The following is a 22994-nucleotide window of genomic DNA, read 5'->3' as shown; positions in this document are numbered from 1 at the left end:
ATTTATTTTAATCTGATTTTTGAAATTACTAGTGAATGTGAATATTTTTCACGTTTGAGGTACGTGATTTTTTTCCATGTTCTCTACTAATTTTTCTACCTGTGCCTTAATTTCCTCCTGGATTTGTGTACTCTTTACATATTAGGAAAATTCACCCTAAAGTTCTCCATATGTGTTTTCCCTGTAATTTTTCTGGCACGGCATAACTCATTTATTTGTACAGGATAATTTTAATCAAGAGGATGTACTAGAACCCTACAAATCTTTAAACTACAGTAAATTGTTAATCATCGCTTTGCAAAACAAAAATCCTTTAAACAAATTTCAACTTAGTACATGAAGGGGTGTTACAACCGATACTTTCAGAATTGGCACCTAAAATATACTGCACTTCTGCTTTGATATTTTGGAGCTACTTTCTTAGGTTACTATGACATAGCACACAGTAGAGATGAAGGACCTTTATACGATGCTCTTCTGGGAGTTTGCTTAAAATAACGCACGCAGTAATTACCTTCTCTGACTTTCTTGGGCTCCTCCCTTGACTGCTTACACGCGAAACCAAAGGGGAGGGATGATCTCACGCTGGCATGACGTCAAGAAATTTTGACGTCGACGTCAGAAGGCGGTTGCCACGGGGACCCTACTCTACTGACGGCAGAGTCGTGAAATCCCCTGCCCTCCGTCTCCACTCGGCTCCTGCAGGATCCGGGCTGCTAGAGACGCTATAACCTTAAGGGGGCCTCCGGGAGAGGGGAGCGGGGTTGCTGACGCCGGGAGCCCCACCCCCGCCGCTCCGGTCCCGCGCCGGCCCGTGGCGGCGAGCTGCGGCCGCAGGAAGCGGGCGGCGGCGGCGGCGGCCTCCCCAGGTCTCCCCAGCTCCGTGCACGGCTGGAGGAGGGATCCGCCATATTGTGGCCGCAGCCGAAGGCGCCCGGCAGCGCGAGGCGGGTGGCGGTGCGGCCCCGGCCCCGGCCCCGGCCCGGGTCTGGGAGGAGTCGGCTGCCCCGGGGCCCGCAGGGTTGGGGAGTGAATGAGCCGCTCGCGCTAGTCTCCTCCCCGCCCACTCCCTCCGCTCTCCGCCGCCGGGACCGCGCCGGGAGCGGGCCGGAGACGGCCGTGGCGGCAGGATGTTTTCCAAGAAGCCGCACGGGGACGTGAAGAAATCTACCCAAAAGGTGCTGGACACCAAGAAGGACGCGCTGACCCGACTCAAGCACCTGCGCTGCGTCATCGGTGAGGCGCGGGGGCGGCGGCGCCGGAGGCCTGGGTGGCCGGCCTGCCTCCGGGGGCCCGGGGACTCCCCGGTCCCGGCGCGGAGCGGGGCTGCGGGAGCGGAGGGGGAGGCGGCGCCTCTGGGGGGAAGCGGGAGGGCGGTTAATTTGGGGAAGAGAAAACTTGCACTTGTCAACCACTAATCACCACTAATTTTGAGTGAATAATCCCGAGTCATTTTTTTTTTTTTTTAAAACCTAGCGTTATCTAAAAACAGATCTTTTTCAGGATTTCGGTAGACGTGGTGCTGGGGATAATGGTGTTTATAGGATGTGTTTGCCAGATAGATGACTACCGTCATCCGTGCCCAAGTGAAAATAATCCTCCCTCGGACAACATAGACCTGTATTTTTCAAGTTTCTTGTCTCTTGAGGGCCCGGAGGAAGCAGTGATACCTTTTTTGGGAAGTGGGTGGTTCCCAAAAAAGCTTGTGGGAAGGAGCCCCGCCCTGGGTTAATGCACCTTGTTCGTCACTACTGTCATGTAGGGAGAACTATTATTAATTAGAGCAAACAAGGTAGTTTACAGCTTCCTTTGCCTCTAGAGAATTACATAGAATTCTGCTTTTATTTAATTAAAAATTTCTTGTCCTCTGTTTCCCTCTACTTCTGTTTTGCTGGCAAGCCAAAGAGTGCTCTGCATTTTGGACACTGTGTTAAAGGGATCTTGGATACTGGGTCATTTCGTAGACTCAGGGCTGTAATAATATTTATGGAATATCTGGTTCCATACTTGGATCTTTTTGATGAAATAGGAGGTGAAAAGGAAAGTTAGTTTGCCTGAGTTAATACAGAGTTAATGTCAGAATGGAGTTTTGAACCCAAATGTCTGAATGAATTCTAGCTTAGAATTTATCTCAAACTTTCTTCCTAATGAGTTTATTCAGTGATATAAGTCCCTTATTTGAGGTGCGTGTTTCTCTACCATACCATACATACCACATCCCATCACACCACCAGGATACCACCAGTACCGCCTAACATTTGTCTAGTGCTTTGCTGTTTTCAAAATCATTTTACATAAATTATAATTAATCCTCACAATAACCCTACAGGTAGATCCTATCCTCCATTTTTTTTTACTAATGAGAGAGCTGACGTTTGGGAATGTTAAGCGGTCATCCAGGTACTAGAGGGCAGAGCCAGAAATGGAGCCAGGATTTCATATCTCCAATATGTTTTTTTTACTTTTCCTACATTTATGACAGCAAATCCTTATCACAAGTAAGTTGTACTTATTCCTGTGGAATAGAAAAAAACAATTAAATACAGTTTAGTGGTATAAAAAGAAGCCCAGTTTTCAAGAAAATAAAAATTTTCTAAATGTAGTTGAGATTGTGATCCTTTAACTTATGATATTCATTCTACTTGAGAATTAACTCATTGAAGAAAACATTTGGCTGAGAGAGTGCGGAAAAGAATGTGTGAGTGTGGGAGATGTATCACAGATAATGAAGACTTCATGGAATTTGACACCTACTTGGGATAAATTGTAGGTTGAGTAATGGCAGAGCTATGAAGTTGAATTCCAGTGGAGTATTGACATTTCCTAAATTAAGCCATAGTTCTTTAATTTTACAGTGAAGGAATGGCTCATATATACTTTTTTGACAGAGAAATTTCTTCCATGAGAGAGGAGACAAGGTCTAAATTAAGAGGTCACGCATATCTCATATTTGGTATGGCCTGGTTTCCTCGGTTTGAAAACAAAACAACAATTAAAAAAAAAAAATCCTGTTACCTTTTAGTAACTTATGGGCTTTTTTTTTTTTTAAATAGAGCATATACTGTATAAAAACATTTAAAATATCCTTAAGAATCTTAAAATAGAGAACATTGTGATTTCACATTCCCTGCCCTAGACTTTGAGGAGGTTCATGTTTGGAAACATTTTTGCTTGTCAAAACTTGGGAGAGGTGCTTCCAGCATCTAGTAGGTAGCAGGAATGTTGGGGGGGAAAAATCTTACAATGCACAGGATAATCTCTCACAACAATATTCTAGCTTTAGATGTCAGTGGTGCTGAAGTTTGGAAACCTTGTCAAAGTATAGTGTACTAGTATAGGAGAGACACTTCAGACCCTTTTTTGGAAACAGGTACAAGATTCACATAAAGTAATTGCATATTGCCAGTTACACAGGACTTTGATTTTGATTTGGTTCCATCAGAACTGTATTCTTAACCCTTAGATCGAACTGCCATTTATTTAGGGTACTTATACAATTCAGTGGATCCAAATATATAACATATTCAAACATCCAGTGTAAACTTTTTTCAGGCATGTGTTCCCACTATAGGACAATTCCAGCTGAATTTATAGAACTTGATTCTGAAAATACTGCTATATATTTGATATGTAGGAACTGGAAGTTAAGAGTTATTTTTTTAAAAATACATTTTACTGATTTTTTACAGAGAGGAATAGAGATTTAGAAACATCGATCAGCTGCCCCTTGCACACCCCACCACTAGGGATGCCCCCGACCAGAATCGAACCCGGGACCCTCCAGTCCACAGGCTGACATTCTGTCCACTGAGCCAAACCGGCCAGGGCAAGAGTTATTATTTTTTAAAGAAATAAAACCTTGTCTAGTTTCAAAAGTTTCCTCTTATCTCCCCCCTGCCTCTTTTTATATATATAATTGATAGCTTTAAGATAATGACACTAAGTTAGCACATGTAAAGTGGCTAACTAATGCCTGGCATATAGTGACTAAATGTTACTTTTCATCATCTATGGCAAGGTAACAGTTCAGCCTTCTAGATTTAAAAAGAAAAAAGATGAGTTCTTATTTAGCTAATAAATATACAGTGGGGCCTTGACTTACGAGTTTAATTCCTTCCGAGACCGAGCTCGTTAAGGAGCTCATTAACTCAAATTACTCTGTCAACTCAATGCAAAAAATCCACCGAGAGACAGCTGGTATCTCAAAAAACTTGTTAGTCGAGACACTCATAAGTCAAGGCCCCACTGTATTGATCATTGTTGGATCATTCTTTCTAATAGCTTTATTGAGGTATAATTGACATACAATAAATTGCACATATTTTTAAAGCATATAATTGAATAATTTTTGGCATTTGGCATATATATATACTTTGTGAGGCCATCATGACAATTAAGATTAGGAACATATCCAGACAATTAGAATAATAACTCCCTAAAGTTTACTTTTACCCCTTTGGAATCCCTTACTTCCATCCCTACTTGCACATACTCTCTTCCCTGGTCTGTCACTGACCTGCTGTCACTCTAGAGTAGTTTGCATTGTGTGTGTGTGTGTGTGTGTGTGTGTGTATTTATACAATATTTATTTTTGTGTGATTTCTTTTATTCAGCCTTATTCTTTTGAAATTCATCAATATTGTTGTCAAGTATGTCAGTAGCACATAGCTTTTATTGCTGAGTAGTAGTCCATTGTATGAATATGCTACAACTTGATTACCCATTCACCTATTGATGGACATGTGGGTTTTTAGCCTCAGCTATTGCAAATAAAGCGCCTATGAGGTATACCTGTATAGCACGTTTTCTTTTCTCCTAGGAATGGAATGGCTGAAATCATGTGGCAGTTGTTTGCTTAACTTTTTAAAGAAACTGCCATACTGTTTTTTACCATTTTACATTTTCATTGAAATGCGGTTTGGGGTGCCGACTTCTTCTCGTGGGTCCTTGTCCAACAAAGTTGAAGAATAAATTCGAGAACTAACAGATTTTAAAAATGAAAATGTAGAAGTTTATTGGAAGCATATACAAACTCCATCTGGGCAGGGGTGTCCCCAAAGGGGACGCCCTGAGAAAGGTCCCCCAAATGGGAAAAGCCTGCTCTCTCTCTCTAGTGGGAAAAATCTAAATCTAAAAAATCTGTAAATCTCTTTGTCTCTGGCTTTATAAAGGCTGTTGTTCTTTGTCTGAACCTGACCCTTTCTAATTGGACCCTTCCTCAATTTAGGACCCCTGTGCTTTCCTCATTGGTCATTTTGTTACATAGTATTAGTTTCAAAGTCTTGGAGCTATTTCTGCTCTTCACATATTCATCTTATCTGTTCAGGTTGGAGTTGCTTTTAATCTCCCTTATGGCTCTCCCAGCTGCTCAGGTCAGGGCTGCTTTTAATTGCTCAGGCCAGAAATGCCTCTATCCTCCCTGGACCCCGTCTTCCTGTCTTCTGCCTAATTAAGCTAGCTAGCTAGCCCTTAATCATCATCAGCAGTAGTGTATGGAGAGTACCATTTTCGCTACAAATGCACCAACCCCACTTCTTGTTGCCAGTCTTCTTAATTTCAGCCACTATAAGAACTATGTAGTGGTTATAGTTCGTATTTCCCTGATATCTAATAACATTGAGCTTCTTTTTATGTGCTTTTTTATCACTGTATAATTTCTTTGGTGAAGTGTCTGCTCAAATCTTTTACCTATTTTTAAATTGTTTGTTTCCTTATTCAGGTATGAAAATTCTTTGTATTCTGTATAAAAGTATTTTATCAGATTTTTTCCCCCAGCTTTGAATTGTCTTTTAATTTTCCTAACATTCTCTTTGAAGGAGGAGGAATTCTTACTTTTAATTCCATATAATCAAACTTTTCTTTTATGGTTCATACTTTTGGTATTGTATCTAAAATCTTTATCTAACCCAAGGTCACAAAAATTTTCTTCTATGATTTCTTTTAGCAGATTTATAATTTTATGATTTATATTTTGGTCTGTGATCCTTCTTTAGTTAACTTTGTAAATATGGTTTGAGATATGGATATCCTATTGTTCCAGCACCATTTGCTGAAAAAGACTGCCCTGTCTTACCATTGAATTGCCTTTGTAGTTTTTCCAAAACTCAGTTGACTTGTATGTGTGGATCATTTTTGGACTCTTATTTTGTTCCTGTGATCTATTTGTCTGTGTTATTGCTAGTACCACAATGATTTTTTAAATTTATTGTGACTTGATAGTAAAGCTTGAAATCAGGTAGTGTTGTCCCTTCAACTTTGCTCTTCCTTTTCAAAGGTTTTTTTTGGAGGTGGGCAGTATGCCATGTCATTTACATTCCCATATGAATTTTAAGATGTAGCTTGTCAATTTCTAAAATAAATAAGATAAATTTTCTTGCTGGGATTTTGATTGGGATTATGGTGAATCTATAGGTCAATTTGGGAAAAGTTAACAATATTGAAATCTCTGACTCATGAACAAGGTATGTTTCTCCATTAATATAGGGCTTCTTTAATTTCTCTATTAGTGTTTTTAATGTACAGGTCTTTTTGTTACTTATTCCCAAATATTTTCTACTTAAAACAAATTTTTTTTTAATATATACTTTATTGATTTTTTATAGAGAGGAAGGGAGAGGGATAGAGAGTTAGAAACATCAATGAGAGAGAAACATCAGTCAGCTGCTTCCTGCACACCCCCTACTGGGGTTGTGCTCCCAACCAAGGTACATGCCCTTGACTGGAATCGAACCTGGGAGCCTTCAGTCTGCAGGCCTACGCTCTATCCACTGCGCCATACCAGTTAGGGCTATTTTCTACTTTTGATGCTCTTGTAAATGATGACATCTTTATATTTGTGTCTGATTGTTGCTAGTGTAAGGAAATACAATTAATTTTTGTATATTAAGCCTTGTATCTTTTTTAAAAAATTAAATTTATTGGGGTAACATCAGTTAATAAGATTATGTAGGTTTCAAGTGTATATTTCTGTGATACATGATCTGTATATTTTTTTATCCCACATTATACACACAATATCAGATTACAATGCTGGTTTTACTATCACCAATTATGACTGCTGGAAAAGTTAATTTTTTTTTCATATCCTATGCCCATGAACCTTGTATTTTAAAAACTTTATTAACTCATTAGTTCTATTAGCTTTTTGTAGATTCCATTGCATTTTTTACATACACAGTCTCATCTGTGAATAAAGACTGTTTTGCTTCTTTCTTTCTAATCTTCCTTTCCTTTATTTTTATTGCCTTTTAAACTCACTAGAACCTCTAGTAAAGTGTAAAATAGAAATGGTGAGAGTGGATATCCTTGTCTTGTTTTTGTTTTTTTGTTTTTTTAATTAAATCTTTATTGTTCAGATTATTACATTTGTTCCTCTTTTTTCCGCCATAACTCCCCTCCACCCAGTTCCCACCCCACTCTCCGCCCTCACTCCCCACCCACTGTCCTCATCCATAGGTGTACGATTTTTGTCCAGTCTCTTTGCGCATCTCCCACACCCCTTTCCCCCCCAAGAATAGTCCATTCCCTTTCTATGTCCCTGATTCTATTATAATCACCAGTTCATTCTGTTCATCAGGTTATTTATTCACTTGATTTTTAGATTTACTTGTTGATAGATGTGTATTTGTTGTTCAAAATTCGTATCTTTACCTTTTTTTTCTTCTTCCTCTTCTTAAAGGATACCTTTCAGCATTTCATATAATAATGGTTTGGTGGTGATGAACTCCTTTAGCTTTTTCTTATCTGTGAAGCTCTTTATCTGACCTTCAATTCTGAATGATAGCTTTGCTGGATAAAGTAATCTTGGTTGTAGGTTCTTGGTATTCATCACTTTGAATATTTCTTGCCACTCCCTTCTGGCCTGCAAAGTTTCTGTTGAGAAATCAGCTGACAGTCTTATGGGTACTCCCTTGTAGGTAACTGACTTTCTTTCTCTTTCTGCTTTTAAGATTTTCTCTTTGTCTTTTGCCCTTGGCATTTTAATTATGATGTGTCTTGGTGTGGTCCTCTTTGGATTCCTTTTGTTTGGGGTTCTCTGTGCTTCCTGGACTTGTAAGTCTATTTCTTTGACCAGGTAGGGGAAGTTTTCTGTCATTATTTCTTCAAATAGGTTTTCAATATCTTGCTCTCTCTCATCTTCTGGCACCCCTATAATTCGGATGTTGGTACGCTTGAAGCTGTCCCAGAGGCTCCTTACACTATCTTCGTATTTTTGGATTCTTTTTTCATTTGGCTTTTCCGGGTGGGTGTTTTTTGCTTCTTTGTATTTCAAATCTTTGACTTGATTCTTGCGATCCTCTGGTCTGCTGTTGGGAGTCTGTATAATATTCTTTATTTCAGTCAGTGTATGCTTAATTTCTAGTTGGTCCTTTATCACAACATCGAGGGTCTCACTAGATTCCTTGAGGGTCTCATTGAGTTTATCGGCGGTTTCTAGAAAATTCTTGAAAAACCTTAAAAGTGTGGTTTTGAACTCTATATCCAGTCATTTGCTTTCCTCCATTTCTGTCATTTGTGTCCTGTCTCTTTGTCTCGGCATTTTTTATGCTTCACTGTGTCGATAGAGTGGCTTTCTGTGCTAAGTGTCCTATAGGGCCCAGTGGCTCAGCCTCCCTAATTACCTGAGGTGGACACTCTTGGTGCACCCCCTTGTGGGCTTTGTGCACAGTCTTGTAGTTAAGCCTTGACTGTTGTAGGTAACACTGGGAGGATTTGACCTCCAGGCCAATTGGCTGTGAGAATCAGCTATATCTACAGTGGGAGAACTTCTGTGCTGAAGACACCCTTATGGGGCAAGACTTGCTTCAGTGGGCTTTGGTGCTCACTGAGTCTGCCCCCTGAGTGTTTCCCTTATGGATCTGAGTTGTAATTGGATGGTACCACTCTGACCACTGGGTACACTGGCTCTTGGATCTAAGGAGGTGCTAATCTAGCCCCTGCCTGAGGCTACCCAGCAGAAGCCAGCTGTAAAGCAATGCAAGTTGCCCTGGGGCCTTGGAGCAGCTGCAGTTTGTTAAGTAATTTTCAGGTTACAAAGGGCCGGGCCTTTCATATGCAAAAGCCTCCTTGCACGGCTTGGGCGGGGCAGGGTCCCATGGGATCATCAGGGCGGGCGGAGCGAGCAGTATGGCTGCTCTCAGTCCTGCCCTCAGAGGCCCCGGCGATCGCTGCGAGTATCTCCGAGAGAAAGCTGCTCTCGAGTTCTGACCGATGCCAGACAGTCCCGCTTCTCCCGTATGAGTCTGGGTCCCCAGAGACTCTCCCGGAACTGGAGCTCAGAGCCTGAGGCTCCCTCCCAATTGAAAAAGATAATCTTGTTCTCAGCCTCCAGCCCTCTCCGCATGCACCTCCGCACCTTTGTATTTTACTTCTGCACCACACCTCCTCTGAGTCTTGTAGAATTTCCACTCAGCCAGCCTTCCTGTGGTTCTGGATGATGTCCGTTCCGTTGTTTAGTTGTATTTTTGAAGTGGTTGTGCTAGGCAGCAACCTCCGGTGTTTACCTATGCTGCCATCTTGGTTTCCCTTGTCTTGTTTTTTTTTATCTTGGTTAAGCAATTTTTTACCATACAATATAACTATAGGTTTTTCATAGATAACCTTTATCATGTTGAAAACATTTCATTCCATTCCTAGTTTGCTGAAACTTTTCAGCAGGAATGGATGTTAAGTTTGTCAAATACTTTTCTTCTTTTGTTAAGATGGAAAGATGTTTTTTTTTTTCTTTTTTCATTTGTTGATATGATGTATTATAGCATTGACTTTCAAATGTTTACTCAACTCTGCAATCTTGGGAGTAAGCTCAGTGGTCCTGTGGTATTGTTATATATTGTTGGATTTGATATGCTAAAATTTTGTTTATTTTATTTTATTTTTTTAATTAAATCTTTATCATTCAGATTATTACATTTGTTCCTCTTCCCCCCCCCCATAACTCCCCTCCTCCCAGTTCCTGCCCCACCCTCCGCCCTCACTCCCCACCCACTGTTCTCATCCATAGGTGCACGATTTTTGTCCAGTCTCTTCCCACATCTCCCATACCCCTTTCCCCCCCAAGAATAGTCAGTCCATTCCCTTTCTATGTCCCTGATTCTATTATAATCAACAGTTCATTCTGTTCATCAGATTATTTATTCACTTGATTCTTAGATTCACTTGTTGATAGATGCATATTTGTTGTTCATAGTTTGTACCTTTACCTTTTTCTTCTTCTTCCTCTTCTTAAAGGATACCTTTCAGCATTTCATATAATACTGGTTTGGTGGTGATGAACTCCTTTAGCTTTTCCTTATCTGTGAAGCTCTTTATCTGACCTTCATAAAATTTTGTTTATTGTTTATGCATTTATATTCTTGAGAGATACTAGTCTGTAATTTTCCTGTGATTTTTTTTGTTTTGTTTTGTTTGATACCAGGTAATGTTAGCCTTACAATATTATAAGTGTTCTTTTTTTTTTTTAAATTAAATCTTTATTGTTGAAAGTATTACATGTCCCCTTTCCCCTCCCCCATTGACTACTTCTAACCCTCTGCCCTCCACCCCTCCCACTCCTCCCCCTCGCCTCCTCCCCAACCCCAGGTCTCCACCACTCTATTGTCTGTGCCATGAATCATGCATGTATGCATATAAGTTCTTTGATCACCCCCCCCTCCCCCCCCGCCTTTCCTCTGAGATTCCACAGTCTGTTCTATGCTTCTGTGTCTCTGGATCTATTTTGTTCATCACTTTATTTTGTTCATTAGATTCCACATATGAATGAGATCATGTGATACTTGTCTTTCACTGATTGGCATATTTTGCTTAGACAGCTGTTCTTAACCTGTGGGTCGCGACCCCTTTGGCAGTCGAACGACCCTTTCACAGGGGTTGCCTAAGACCATCCTGTATAGCAGATATTTATATTGATTCATAACGGTAGCAACATTACAGTTATGAAGTAGCAACGAAAATAATTTTATGGTTGGGTCACAACATGAGGAACTGTATTTAAAGGGCCAGAAGGTTGAAAACCACTGGCTTAGCATAATACTCTCTAGGTCCCTCCATGCTGTTTGAAAGAGTAAGAGATTTTTTTTTTAACTGCTGCATAGTATTCCATGGTATAAATGTACCAAAGCTTTTTTATCCACCCATCTATTGATGGGCACTTAGGCTGTTTACAGATCTTAGCTATTGAAAATTGTGCTGCTATGAACATAGGGATGCATATCTTCTTTCTTTTCCTTCCTTTTTTTCAAAAAATATATTTTTATTGATTTCAGAGAGGAAAGGGAGAGGGAGGGAAACATCAATGATGAGAGAGAATCATTGATTGGCTGCCTCCTATGCTCCACACCGGGAGCCCAACACCAGGGATCTAGCCTGTCCAGGAATCAAACTGTGACCTCCTGGTTCATAGATTTATGCTCAACCAGAGCCATGCCCTGCTGGCCATACCTTCTTTCTGATTGGTGTTTCGGGTTTCTTAGAGTTTAATCCTAGAAGTGAGATCACTTGGTCAAATGGCAGATCCATATTTAATTTTTTGAGGAAACTCCATACTGTTTTCCATAATAGCTAGACCAGTCTACATTACCACTTAAGGTTATTATTGATAGGTACTTAATGATTGCCATTTTAATTTTGTATGCCCATCTTTCTCTATTTTTTCTTCTCATTACAGCAGTCCCTTTAGCATTTCTTGCACTGCTGGTTTGGTGGTGATAAATTCATTTAACCCTTTAAAAAAAAAATCAGTGAAGCTCTTTATTTTACCATTTATTTTGAATGATATCTTGCCTCGATATAGTAATTTTGGTTTCAGATCCTTGCTTTTTATTACCTAGAGTACTTCATGCCAGTTCCTCTGCCTGTTGAGTTTCTGATGAGAAATCAGGTGTCAGCCTTATGTGGGAACTCCTTTGTAGTTAACAGTTTGCTTTTCTCTTGCTGCCTTTAACCTTTTGCGGTCATATTAAATTTGGACATGGGTGTCGTACTGGTCGGAATTAATTTCCATTGAAAGAGCAGTGATACATAACATGCAAGATTATGAAGGATAAACAAGATTTATTAATTCTTTTTTGGAACTACGTCACTACTAGTAGAATCACTACAAACGTTATCACTTTCTACGTCAGAGTCAGTATTCAAGGTGCCAAAATAAAACTCTTCATCGTTACTTTCAGATTCGCAGTACACTTCTTTCGGTAACTTTGTTTTTGCCATTTTGGAGTATTATTTTGAAATATCTTAACAAGCGAGAATGCCTAATTACAGTTAAACGTAATTTGTAAAGCTTTATTTGAAATTCTGTGAAGTATCTCTGAAGCTTGTCGATTTCTTCACTCTCAAAAGCTACTGACTCGCCACGGTGTTTTGCATGGCGAGTGTGGAACGACCGCGTTTGTTTATATTGAGTTTTGATATCTCTGATTTGTCGGGGCAATGTTTTGGTTCGTGACAAGGTCGCTTAGACACTTAAGAGCTTTCAGAGAAATTATGAACTGATACATGAATGAATAGAATTAAGATTCGTACGGTTCCTTGCTGTGGAGGCTGAGAGCAGACATATGATCGGAACCGTAAAAAAGCTTTGGTGGCTGAGAGTAGACAAACGACCGCAAAGGGTTAAGATTCTCTCTTGGTCTTTACTTTTTGGCATTTTAATTAAGATGTGTCTGGGCATGGGCCTGTTTAGGTTCTTTTTGCTTGAGACTCTCTGTGCCTTTGCACTTGTGTGACTTTTTCTTTCACCAGGTTGGGGAAGTTTTCTGCCATTATTTCTTCAAATGTTCTCTGTCCCTTGCTCACTTTCTTCTCCTCTGGTACATCTATTGTGTGAATATTGTTACATTTCATGTCCCACCGTTCCCTTAAGCTGTCCTCCTGTTTTTTAATTGTTTTTCTTTTTGGTTCTCTGATTGCGTGATTTTTTTCTGTCATATCTTTTGATTCACTGATCCTTTCTTTGGCTTCCCCTAATCTGCTGTGTATTCCTTCCACGGTGTTCTTTGTTAGTGCTATTTCATTCTTCATAGTTACTATGTCTTTTCTCATGCTTTTGAGTGTCTTTGTCATCATTGTTCTGAACTCGCTATGTCTGGTACATTTCTTATCTCCATTTCAGTTATCTCTTCTTCTGGAGAATTCTCTTGTTTTTTTATTTGGGGATTGTTGTTTTTTTAAAATTTCTTTTAAAGTATATTTTTATTGATTTCAGAGAGGAAGGAAGAGGGAGAGAGAGGTAGAAACATCAGTAATGACAGAGAATCATTGATCAGCTGCCTTCTGCACTCCCCACAGTGGGATTGAGCCTGCAACCCAGGCATGTGCCCTTGACCGGAATCAAACCTGGGACCCTTCAGTCCGCAGGCCAATGCTCTATCCACTGAGCTGAACTGAGTAGGACATTTGGGGTCTTTTTGTTTTTTTATCTCTTCATTTTGCCTGCCTGTTTGGGTTTGTGATTGTGTATAAGGTAGATCTGCTATGCCTCCCAGTCTCTAGTTCAGGACAGTTTTAAATGCTGATTCTGACTAATTAGATCAGGCAAAGACTCAAAGCCTCCAGGTACCCACTCTGACCACTGGGTACACTGGCTCTTAGGTCTCCAAAGAGATGCAAGGTCAGCCACTGTCTGGGGCCACCCAGCAGGAGCTACAGAGACATCTGCAGATTCCTCCTCTTTGTATGGGGTTTGGAAGTGTCCAGATGAGGCGCAGCTGTGAAGCAAGGCAGGCTGCTGCTGTCAGGCCTTGGGCCTTCTTTTGGAACAGTGGTTCTCAACCTTGGCTGCACATTAGAATCACCTGGGAATCTTTCTAAAATCCTGATTTCTGGGCCTCATCCTCCGGAAATTCTGTTTCTTTGTTACTAATGTTGTGGCCCCACCCCATAACAAAGAAACAGAATTTCTGGAGGATGAGGCCCAGAAATCAGGATTTTAAAAAGATTCCCAGGTGATTCTGATGTGCAGCCAAGGTTGAGAACCACTGTTTTGGAAGCTCTGGGGCTCTCTGACCCAGCTGCAGTTTGACAGGTTTTAGGTGGAGAAAGGACAGGCCATTCATATGCAAAAGCTGATGCACACAGCTTGGGTGGGGTTGGGGCGGGGTCTCTTGGTATCACTTGGATGGAGCAGGCAGCAATGGCTGCCAGTCAGCCCTGCTCCGGAGGGGTCCTCGGGCAGGAACAATGATCGCTGCAAGTACCTCTGAGAGAAAGCCGCTCTCATGTTCCTGTCCCAATGCCAGACAGTCCAGTTTCTCCCCATATGTGTCTGGGTCCCCCAGAATCTCGCCCGGAACTGTAGTTCAGAGCAAGCAGGAGCTTGTATCTCCCTCCTAATTAAAAGAGCAGCACATCCAGGTGCCACCACTTTCCGTGCCTCTGCACTTCTTACCAGTCTCAATGTGCGCTTTCTTCACCTCTCTAGTTGTTGAACTTCCACTCAGCCAGCTTTCCCACAGTTCTGGGTGCTAGTTGTTCTGCCTTTTAGTTGTCATTTTGATGTGGTTGTGAGAGGCAGCAAGTATAGGTGTTTACCTATGTTGCCATCTTGGTTTTCTGGTATGTATTCTTTTAAAAATTCACCAGTGAGCCCTGGCCAGTGTGGCCCAGTTGGGCATTGTCCCAAGCAAAAAAGATGCTGATTCCATTCTTGGTAAGGGCACATGTCCGGGTTGCAGGCCAGATCCCCAGGAGGGGACGTGCAGGAGGCAGCCGATTGATGATACACTCTTACATTGATGTTCTCCCTCTCTCCCTCCCTCTCTCCTTTCCTGTCTCTCTAAAAATCAATAAAATAAAAGGAAAAAAAATCATTGAAGTTATTTGGTTCTGGACTTTATTCTTTTGGAAGCTTTTTGTTCACTGATCCAATCTCCTTATTTGTAATTCTGTTTCAATTCAGGCCTATAACTAGTTATGGAGATCTGAATAATGTACATTTAATGTCATATTGACTTGGTTAAGTTTGAGTCTGTGATCTTGCTCTGTGTTCTATTTGGCTTATCTGTTCTCAGTTTCCATTTTCCCCTCTCTGTCTTTTTTTGCCTTTTTATTAGTTAAGTAAATTATGATTCATTTTTTATGTCCTTTGTGGGCTTACTAGCTATATTCTTTTGTTTTATCATTTTATTGATTGCTTTATGATTTATAATATGCATCTCTAATCTTCCAGTGTCTACTACTAAGTGATATTATACTGCTTTTTATATTGTACTAACGGCCCAGTGCATGAAAATTCATGCACTGGAAGGGGGTTTCCCTCAGCCCAGCCTGCCCCCTCTCACAGTCCGGGAGCCCTCAGGGGTGGAGGCAACCTGGCGATCAGGGGAAAGGTGACACCTCAGCACACCTCTGCTGCTGCCACTATTGGCAGCGTAAGCCTCGGCTGGGCCTGGTTACCTGAGCCTCGGGTGACCCTGGGCAGCTGGGCAGCCATCATCTGAGGCTTGTCTGTGCAGCTGACATCTGAGGCTTGCCTGCGCCTCGGGCTGGCCCTGGGGGGCTGGGGGGCTGGTGGGGCTAGAGGTCTCCGGAGGCAGGCACGCGGAGCGGCCGGGCCCCCTTGCCACTCCCGCAGGGCTGAGGGGACTGGGTGCCACCATCTTTGATGACATGGCAGTCAATTATCATATTCCCTCCTTATTGGCTGTGGGTGCTGCCATCTTTGAGGGCAGGGCAGTCAATTAGCATATTCCCTCTTTATTAGATAGGATAAGAACTTTACAAGTGTGTACTTCCATTTCTCACCTCAATTTTTATGCTTTTTCGGTCATTTTCTTATACATGTTGTAAAACCTACACTATTTTATTTTGTTTAAATGGTTATTTTTTTAAAGACTTTAAAATAAGATAAAAACATATATTTACCCGTATAGCACTATTTCTTGCATTCTTCATTTCTTTGCAGAGACAGATATTTCCTTCCATCCATTATCATTTTGTTTCTATCTGAAGGATACTTTTGTTCTGTGATGATGATCTTATGATGGATTCTTTATGATCCTGTCTGTGTGAAATGTATTTTGCCTTCTTTTTTTGAAAGATTTGCTTTGTTTATTACTATTCTAGATTGGTAGCTTTTTTTCTTTGGTCCCTTAAAGATTTTATTCTGCTGTCTTTGTGCTCGTACTGTTTCTGATATGAACTCTGCTATCTTACTTTATGTTTACATCATTTTCATTTTTTGGCTACCTTTAAGATTTTTCTCTTCATTACTAGTTTTGAGCAATATGTGCTGAGTATAGTTTAAAAATATTTTTTTGCGTGGCGTTCATTGAGCTTATTAGATTGTGGGTTTATAGTTTTCATAAAGTTTGGGAAAATTTTAGCTATTTTCCCCTACTTAGTTCTCCCATCCCTTTTTGAAATTTATGAGTGCTTTAGTAACTATAATATTAGATTAGGTTATTAGAAAGTATTATTAGTATATTGGAAAGTCTCATAGCAGGAAAACAACTGACATTCTTTTAATTTTTTTATTCTCTTTGTTTTATCTTGGATAGTTTCTATTTCTATGTCTTCAAGTTCACTACTCTTTTCTTTTGCTGTATGCAGTCAGCCAGTTTATTTTTCATCTCAGACATTATAGTTTTCATCTAGTTCATTTTGTATATGTTAAATTATGTGTGCAAGTTATATTGTCAATATGTATTAATTATTGTGTTTACAAAATACCATTAAAGTAACAATAGTTCTCTGCTCATTCAAGCATCTGTCAAATCTGCATCAGTTTCAATCAGCTGATTATTCTCTTCATCCTGGATTGTTTTCTTGCTTCTTTGTATGTTGAGTAATCTCTGGATGGTTTGATATTGTGAATTTTACCTTCTTAGTTATTAAATAATTTTGTATTAACCCTTGAGCTTTTTTTGGGGGGGGGGTGCTATTAAATTGCCTTGAAACAGTTTGATCATTTCAGTTCTTTTACAATTTGTTGAATGGGTCCATCTAGGGCTAATTACTATCTACATGAGTGTTAATACCTTTGTATGTATTCTACCAAAATACTCTGTAAATTATGAGGAATAATTTTTATAGCCCAGCTCTTAGGAACAGGCACTGTTCTTGGTCTTAGGTAAGAATCTGGTACTTGTTCTCTCAAATTCTTTCACATAGTTCTTTCTCCTCTCTTGGGAAGTTTCCTTGCAAGGTGTTGTGATCATACTGGAAAGGGATTCTCCAGTTCCCTGGGTTTTCACTGTATGCAGCTTTCTCCTTTTCGATGCTCTGTTCTGTGATCTCTTAATTACCTTGGTCTTCTTGGACTCTTAGGCCATTTTCTCAACTCCTGGATACCACTGGCTCTGCCTGGAGTTTCTTTCCTCTCACCAAGGCTTGGAAATTCTTAAGTAGGAGAAGTCAAAGTGCATTTTGTTTGTTTGCTCTCTATCACAATTACTCTAATGTCCACACCTGCTTGAAACAAACAAACAAACCCCCAAAATCCTGAAACATAACAGATTTCAAGACACTGGATATCAGATGCTGATAAGAGTTTCTCTTAAGTGAATGAGACTGAAGATTGGCTTCATAGAAAGCAACTTGGTTCCCATTTTTTACTTTTTTGTATCTAGAGAAGAAATTTTTAATCAGTTGATTAGTGCAATATATCTGATATACCTCAAACCTGAATATATTAATTTTTCAATATAACACAATGAAAATTATATTAAAATATCTTAAATCAGAAACATGAACACTCATGTTCAGTAGGTATAAGTGGTACTATATAAGGACAGAAGAAAATATTGTATGCTCATTAAATAAATAACTTAAAAACGGTATAGATTAACTTGGGACCAATATAGCTGGAAATCTGAAAATGCATGCATCATTGTAAACTATAAATTGCCTATAAAAAGAAACTAATGTGGCATTTTATGTTTTAAAGATTTGATAATGCAAAATTAGTAATTTTATATGCATGACATTAGACCCTTTTGTATTTAATATTTGTATGCTCTTTAATTTATGTTCTTTAATTTGAATATCACTCATTTGAAAATTTGATTTGAAAAATTAATTTGACCTCTGAAATACTTTATCTTTGTTATTTTTGATGAAGTGATTTACTGAGCAAGTTATCTTCATAAACATTGTTACTGATTAATTTGCTTAGTAAAACAAGCTGTTTCAAATACTGCAAGTCATCTTTGCATTAACAGTTTTTTAAAAATGATTTTATTGCATCTAAAGGGTTTTATATGGCTTATAGGGCTGAATAAAATGTGAAATAGCATAGATAGTGATAAGCAACTGAATACCTACTACTTAAAGAAAGGAAACATTATCAGATTTCAGAGATGAGCTGATTACAGCTGTAGGCATTGAATTTGGTTCTTAGATTTCCTAGCAGCTAAAGTGAAAATTGAAACATGATGGGTTACACGTTTTCAATGTCTTAGTAAAGAGAGCATGCTTTTTGTTGTTAAAACACTTTGTCTTCATTCTAATTCCCATCACAATTTGTGTGTATATGTGTTTATATGTTATCTAATGTGTCTTCTTTTAGAAGCATTTTGTGGTAGAAATAGACATTGGAGAAAATAGAGAAATAGGTGATTAGTACGTTTGTTAGATCTATTCTTTTTTTTTATTATTTATTTATTTATTTATTTATTTATTGCTTAAAGTATTACAAAGGGTATTACATATGTGTCCATTTTATCCCCCCGCCCTAGACAGTCCGCTAGCCTCCCCTATCCCCCGGTGTCTTATGTCCATTGGTTATGCTTATATGCATGCATACAAGTCCTTTAGTTGATCTCTTACCCCCCTATCTCCTGCCCCCCAACCCTCCCCGGCCTTCCCGCTGCAGTTTGACAATCTGTTTGAGGCAGCTCTGCCTCTGTATCTATTATTGTTCAAAAGTTTATAATGGTCTCTGTTATCCATGAATGAGTGAGATCATGTGGTATTTTTCCTTCATTGACTGGCTTATTTCACTTAGCATAATGCTCTCCAGTTCCATCCATGACGTTGCAAATGGTAAGAGTTCCTTCCTTTTTAGAGCAGCATAGTATTCCATTGTGTAGATGTACCACAGTTTTCTAATCCATTCATCTACTGATGGGCACTTAGGCTGTTTCCAGATCTTAGCTATGGTGAATTGTGCTGCTATGAACATAGGGGTGCATATATCCTTTCTGATTGGTGTTTCTGGTTTCTGCAAGAGAGAGATAGATCTATTCTTTCCAAAATGAAATGTCTACACAATCTAAATGTGGGGTTTTTCCCCCTTCTGTTTCTGTATATAGTATCACCAATCTCCAGGTTACTTTTTTATCTTTTACAACGTTGATTGAAAAAGGTAAATGGATGTTAGGGTGTCCCACAGACACCTCAGACTCCAAGTATCCCAATATAAATTTATCTTTGTCTACCATATTGTCCTCTATAGCTTCTTGTTACCCCTCTCTGGTACTTTCCATTTCAGTAACATTGAACCAGAAATCACTTTCTGAGATGTCTATGCCTTTGCTAATAATATTACTGTACCATAATACCTACCCTTTAGTCTTACACCTGAAAGCTTCTAATCTTCCTTCCCTACCAAGTAGGTACAGGGTTTTTTTCTGCATTGTACATATTTACTTCTAGTGCTTTGTTTATTTTATTATAATTAATTACTTAGTTTCATACTTTCCTGAGGGCAGAGGTGTACTTTTTATCTTCATGTTGCTAGACTCAGCATAGTGCCTGGCATATAATACTCAGTAAATAGTATATAGTGCATGGTGAATGAATATGTTAGGTATGAGGAGAGCAAAGTTGCTTTTTTGAGAGCAATTTCCTTTCAGTTGACAATTGTAAAATAAAAAACACTTAAAGTCGGCAGTCTCATCAGAAATAAATGTTGGGTTGTCTTTAGTACCTGTGCAAATAAAATAAAATAAAATGGTACTGAATCTAAAGTCAACACTATATAAAATATAAAAACAATGAAAAACAAACAAACAAACAAAATCCACACAGAACATTAACTGAAAAAATGTTTATGGCATTATGGCAGAGGTTATTATAATCTTTCTCATTATTGAAAGCAATCTTCATGACCCTTATATAACATCTAATTATTAGAAAACTTATGTCCAATGAGCCTAACAACATGTTAGTTTTAAAGTATACACCCCTCATTCCTCATTTAACAGAATAAACTGACCTGTAGATAGACATAGAGAAGAAGGTGATTAAAATTTTATGTTTTTCTCTAAGAACGATGTGTACATTTTTTTGGTAGTCAAGATAGTACATTTAAAAAGGATGTTAAAAAATTAAAATAAAAAATAAAATAAAATAATAAAAATAAATAAATAAAAAGTATATTAAGCCCGGCCGGCGTGCTCAGTGGTTGAGCATTGACCTATGAACCAGGAGATCACTATTTGATTCCCAGTCAAGGCACATGTCCAGGGTGCGGGTTCCATCCCCAGTAGGGGGTGTGCAGGCGGCAGCCAATCAATGACATCATTGGTGTTTCTATCCCTTTCTCCCTCTCCCTTTTTTTAATTAATAAAAAAATATATACATGTATAATTTTTAAAAAGGGTGTTAAGCCCCAGCCAGTGTGGCTCAGTAGTTGAGTGTTAACCTATGAACCAGGAAGTCATGGTTTGATTCCCGGTCTGGGCACATGTCTCAGTTCAATCCCTAGTAGGCATGCAGGAGGCAGTCAATCAATGGTTCTCTCTCATCGATGTTTCTCTCTCTCTCTCTCTCTCTCTCTCTCTTTTTCTTCTCTCTGAAATCAATAAAAACATTTTTTTAAAGGATGTTAAATTTAAAAAGGATGAGTCTGTTTCCTACAGAAGGAGCTCATGTGACTAGTACTTCATTAAAAGGTGACTTTGATAAAGGTCAAGAAGAAAGAATGTCACTTGGATAAAAACACACAAATCAGTACTTTATATCTTATAACAGAATAAAATCTAAATAGTTCTAATTCTTCAGTATAAACTAGAAGGAAAAATAAGCATATTTTATTATTTATTTTAAATATGTTCTTACAGATTTTTTGTTTTGTTTTTTACTAATCCTCACCTGAAGATATTTTTCCATTGACTTTTTGTTTGTTTGTTTTTTGTGTGTGTTTTTTTGTGTGTGTGTGTGTGTTTGTTGTTGTTCTTAATTCTCACCCAAGGATATTTTTCCATTGATTTTTAGAGAGAGTGGAAGGAGAGGGAGAGACAGAGAGAGAGAAATGGATGTGAGAGAGAGTTACATCAATTGGTTGCCTCCCGCACACACCCTGACAAGGGTCAGGGATCAAGCCTGAAACCAAGGTATATGCCCTTGACCAAAATTGAACCCAGGACCCTGCAGTCTACAGGCCAACACTCTAACCACTGAGCAAAAACAACTAGGGCTTTTCTTATTGATTTTAGAGAGAAAGGAAGGCAGAGGGAGACAAAGAAACATCAGTCTGCTGCCTCCTGTGTGGACCCTAACTGGGAATCAGACTCAGTGACTTTTTGGTGCACAGGGCAACACTCAACCAACTGAACCACACCGATTAGGGCTGATATATTTAAATGTTAGAATAGGGAAGGCCAGTCTTAGTATTTACACCAAACTTAGAAATTGTCACAGCAATGATTGATAAATTTGCCTATATAAAATACTTTAAATTTCTAATAGTACAACTCATCATTAACAGAGTCAAAAGACAGGAATTGCAAACTAAGAAACATTTGCAACATGTTTAAAATAGTTAATTCTCTTAGTTTATGGGCCGTTAAAAATTTAGAAAAGATTATAAAGTTGTCAAAGTTATCAACATCTAAAATGAACATATGTATACCCTTTGAAACCACCATTTTTATTTCTTAGTATTCTGAGAATGTTAAGTGGCTAAGTTTGTAGGATCTGTGCACTTATTTTTAGAATAGTGAACAAATTTGAACCAATTTAAATACTCATTATTATGGATTGATTTCAGAATTTAAGTATATTCTTACAGCTGAGTATTATTATTCTCAGGATTTTTAGCATTCTAATAATTACTAAGTAAATAATTCAACTTTTTCACAAAAGTGCATTTCAGATATGGTTTCATTTCTTCACTATCTTTGAGAAGTTTTTAAGGAGTGAACATTTTTATAGAAGCAGCTGTCATATATTGGTAATGATAGCTAATATTGTTGGCCACTTTTATGTGGCTGACTCTGGACCAAGCATTTTACATGTATTACTTGACTTAATCCCTGCAACAGCCAGTGTGGTAGAGAGTAACTAATCCCCAAGAAACTTGAGTATTAAATAGCTAGTAAGTAGGAATATATAGTGGAGAATGTCAGAGTTTATGGATTCTGATCTCAGCTATTATTTATTTAGTACTTATATAGATAATTCACCTATATATAAAATTAAAGTAATATTACCTCAGATATTGTTGGAAGATTACAAGAAAAAAATGCATTTGAAACACAGAATTTATGGAAGAATTAAAAACATTATTTGAATTTTAATTGGAACCTTAATGGTGATTAAATTGAATCAGAGCTATTATGACCTTTCAAAGCCAAGTAAAAATTTACTCTTAAGAAATAGAGTACAAACCCTTGACTGATTTTCATGATGGCCTAGATTCTGTACTTTATTCTCAGTCTTTTAACTATTTTTTTAAAAAGGATAAATTAGAAAATAACTTAAAAGTAACATTTTGGGAGGACAAAGAAGAATTGAATTAATCAAAGGAAATGACGCACCCAAAAACCAGAGAGAAGGGAGCCCGATTCCTCACGGGGCTGCGCGATTCCACCTTCGGCAGTGGATTATGTTGATGCTGGGGCACTGTTGGCCCTGAATATGGTTTACTGCACACTTGTGTTTGCGTTCCACACCCTGTACGACAGCAACTTTGCAGAGTGCCCTCTTGCACTCCGAGACCCCTCGGGGGATGTCGGAGAACTGGTTTTGGCCAGATCCCCACAGGCCAGGCCGAGGGACCCCACCTGCCGGAGGGACCCTGCTCACTCTGCAGATGCCCTTTGAGCCATGGCGCC

At 39.0% G+C, this 22994-nt stretch overlaps 1 protein-coding gene across 2 annotated transcripts in view; it reads left to right on the top strand.

Annotated features, from left to right (window-relative positions):
* The first annotated feature begins 659 nt into the window (after positions 1-659).
* Positions 660-22994, top strand: part of RALGAPA1 (Ral GTPase activating protein catalytic subunit alpha 1) — a 275949-nt gene continuing 253614 nt past the window's right edge. The window contains exon 1 of one of the 2 annotated variants that reach the window (XM_059710675.1): positions 660-1236. In XM_059710675.1, coding sequence (XP_059566658.1) covers positions 1131-1236 — 106 coding nt within the window. In that variant the 5' untranslated portion in view covers positions 660-1130. The remainder of the gene's footprint in view (positions 1237-22994) is intronic. The other variant, XM_059710684.1, reaches the window with a different exon arrangement.

Source organism: Myotis daubentonii, chromosome 1 (genome assembly GCF_963259705.1).
Source record: "Myotis daubentonii chromosome 1, mMyoDau2.1, whole genome shotgun sequence".
Classification (NCBI taxonomy): Eukaryota; Metazoa; Chordata; class Mammalia; order Chiroptera; family Vespertilionidae; genus Myotis; species Myotis daubentonii.
Note: the sequence above shows the minus strand (reverse complement) of the source record. Positions and strands in the feature narration are given on the sequence as shown.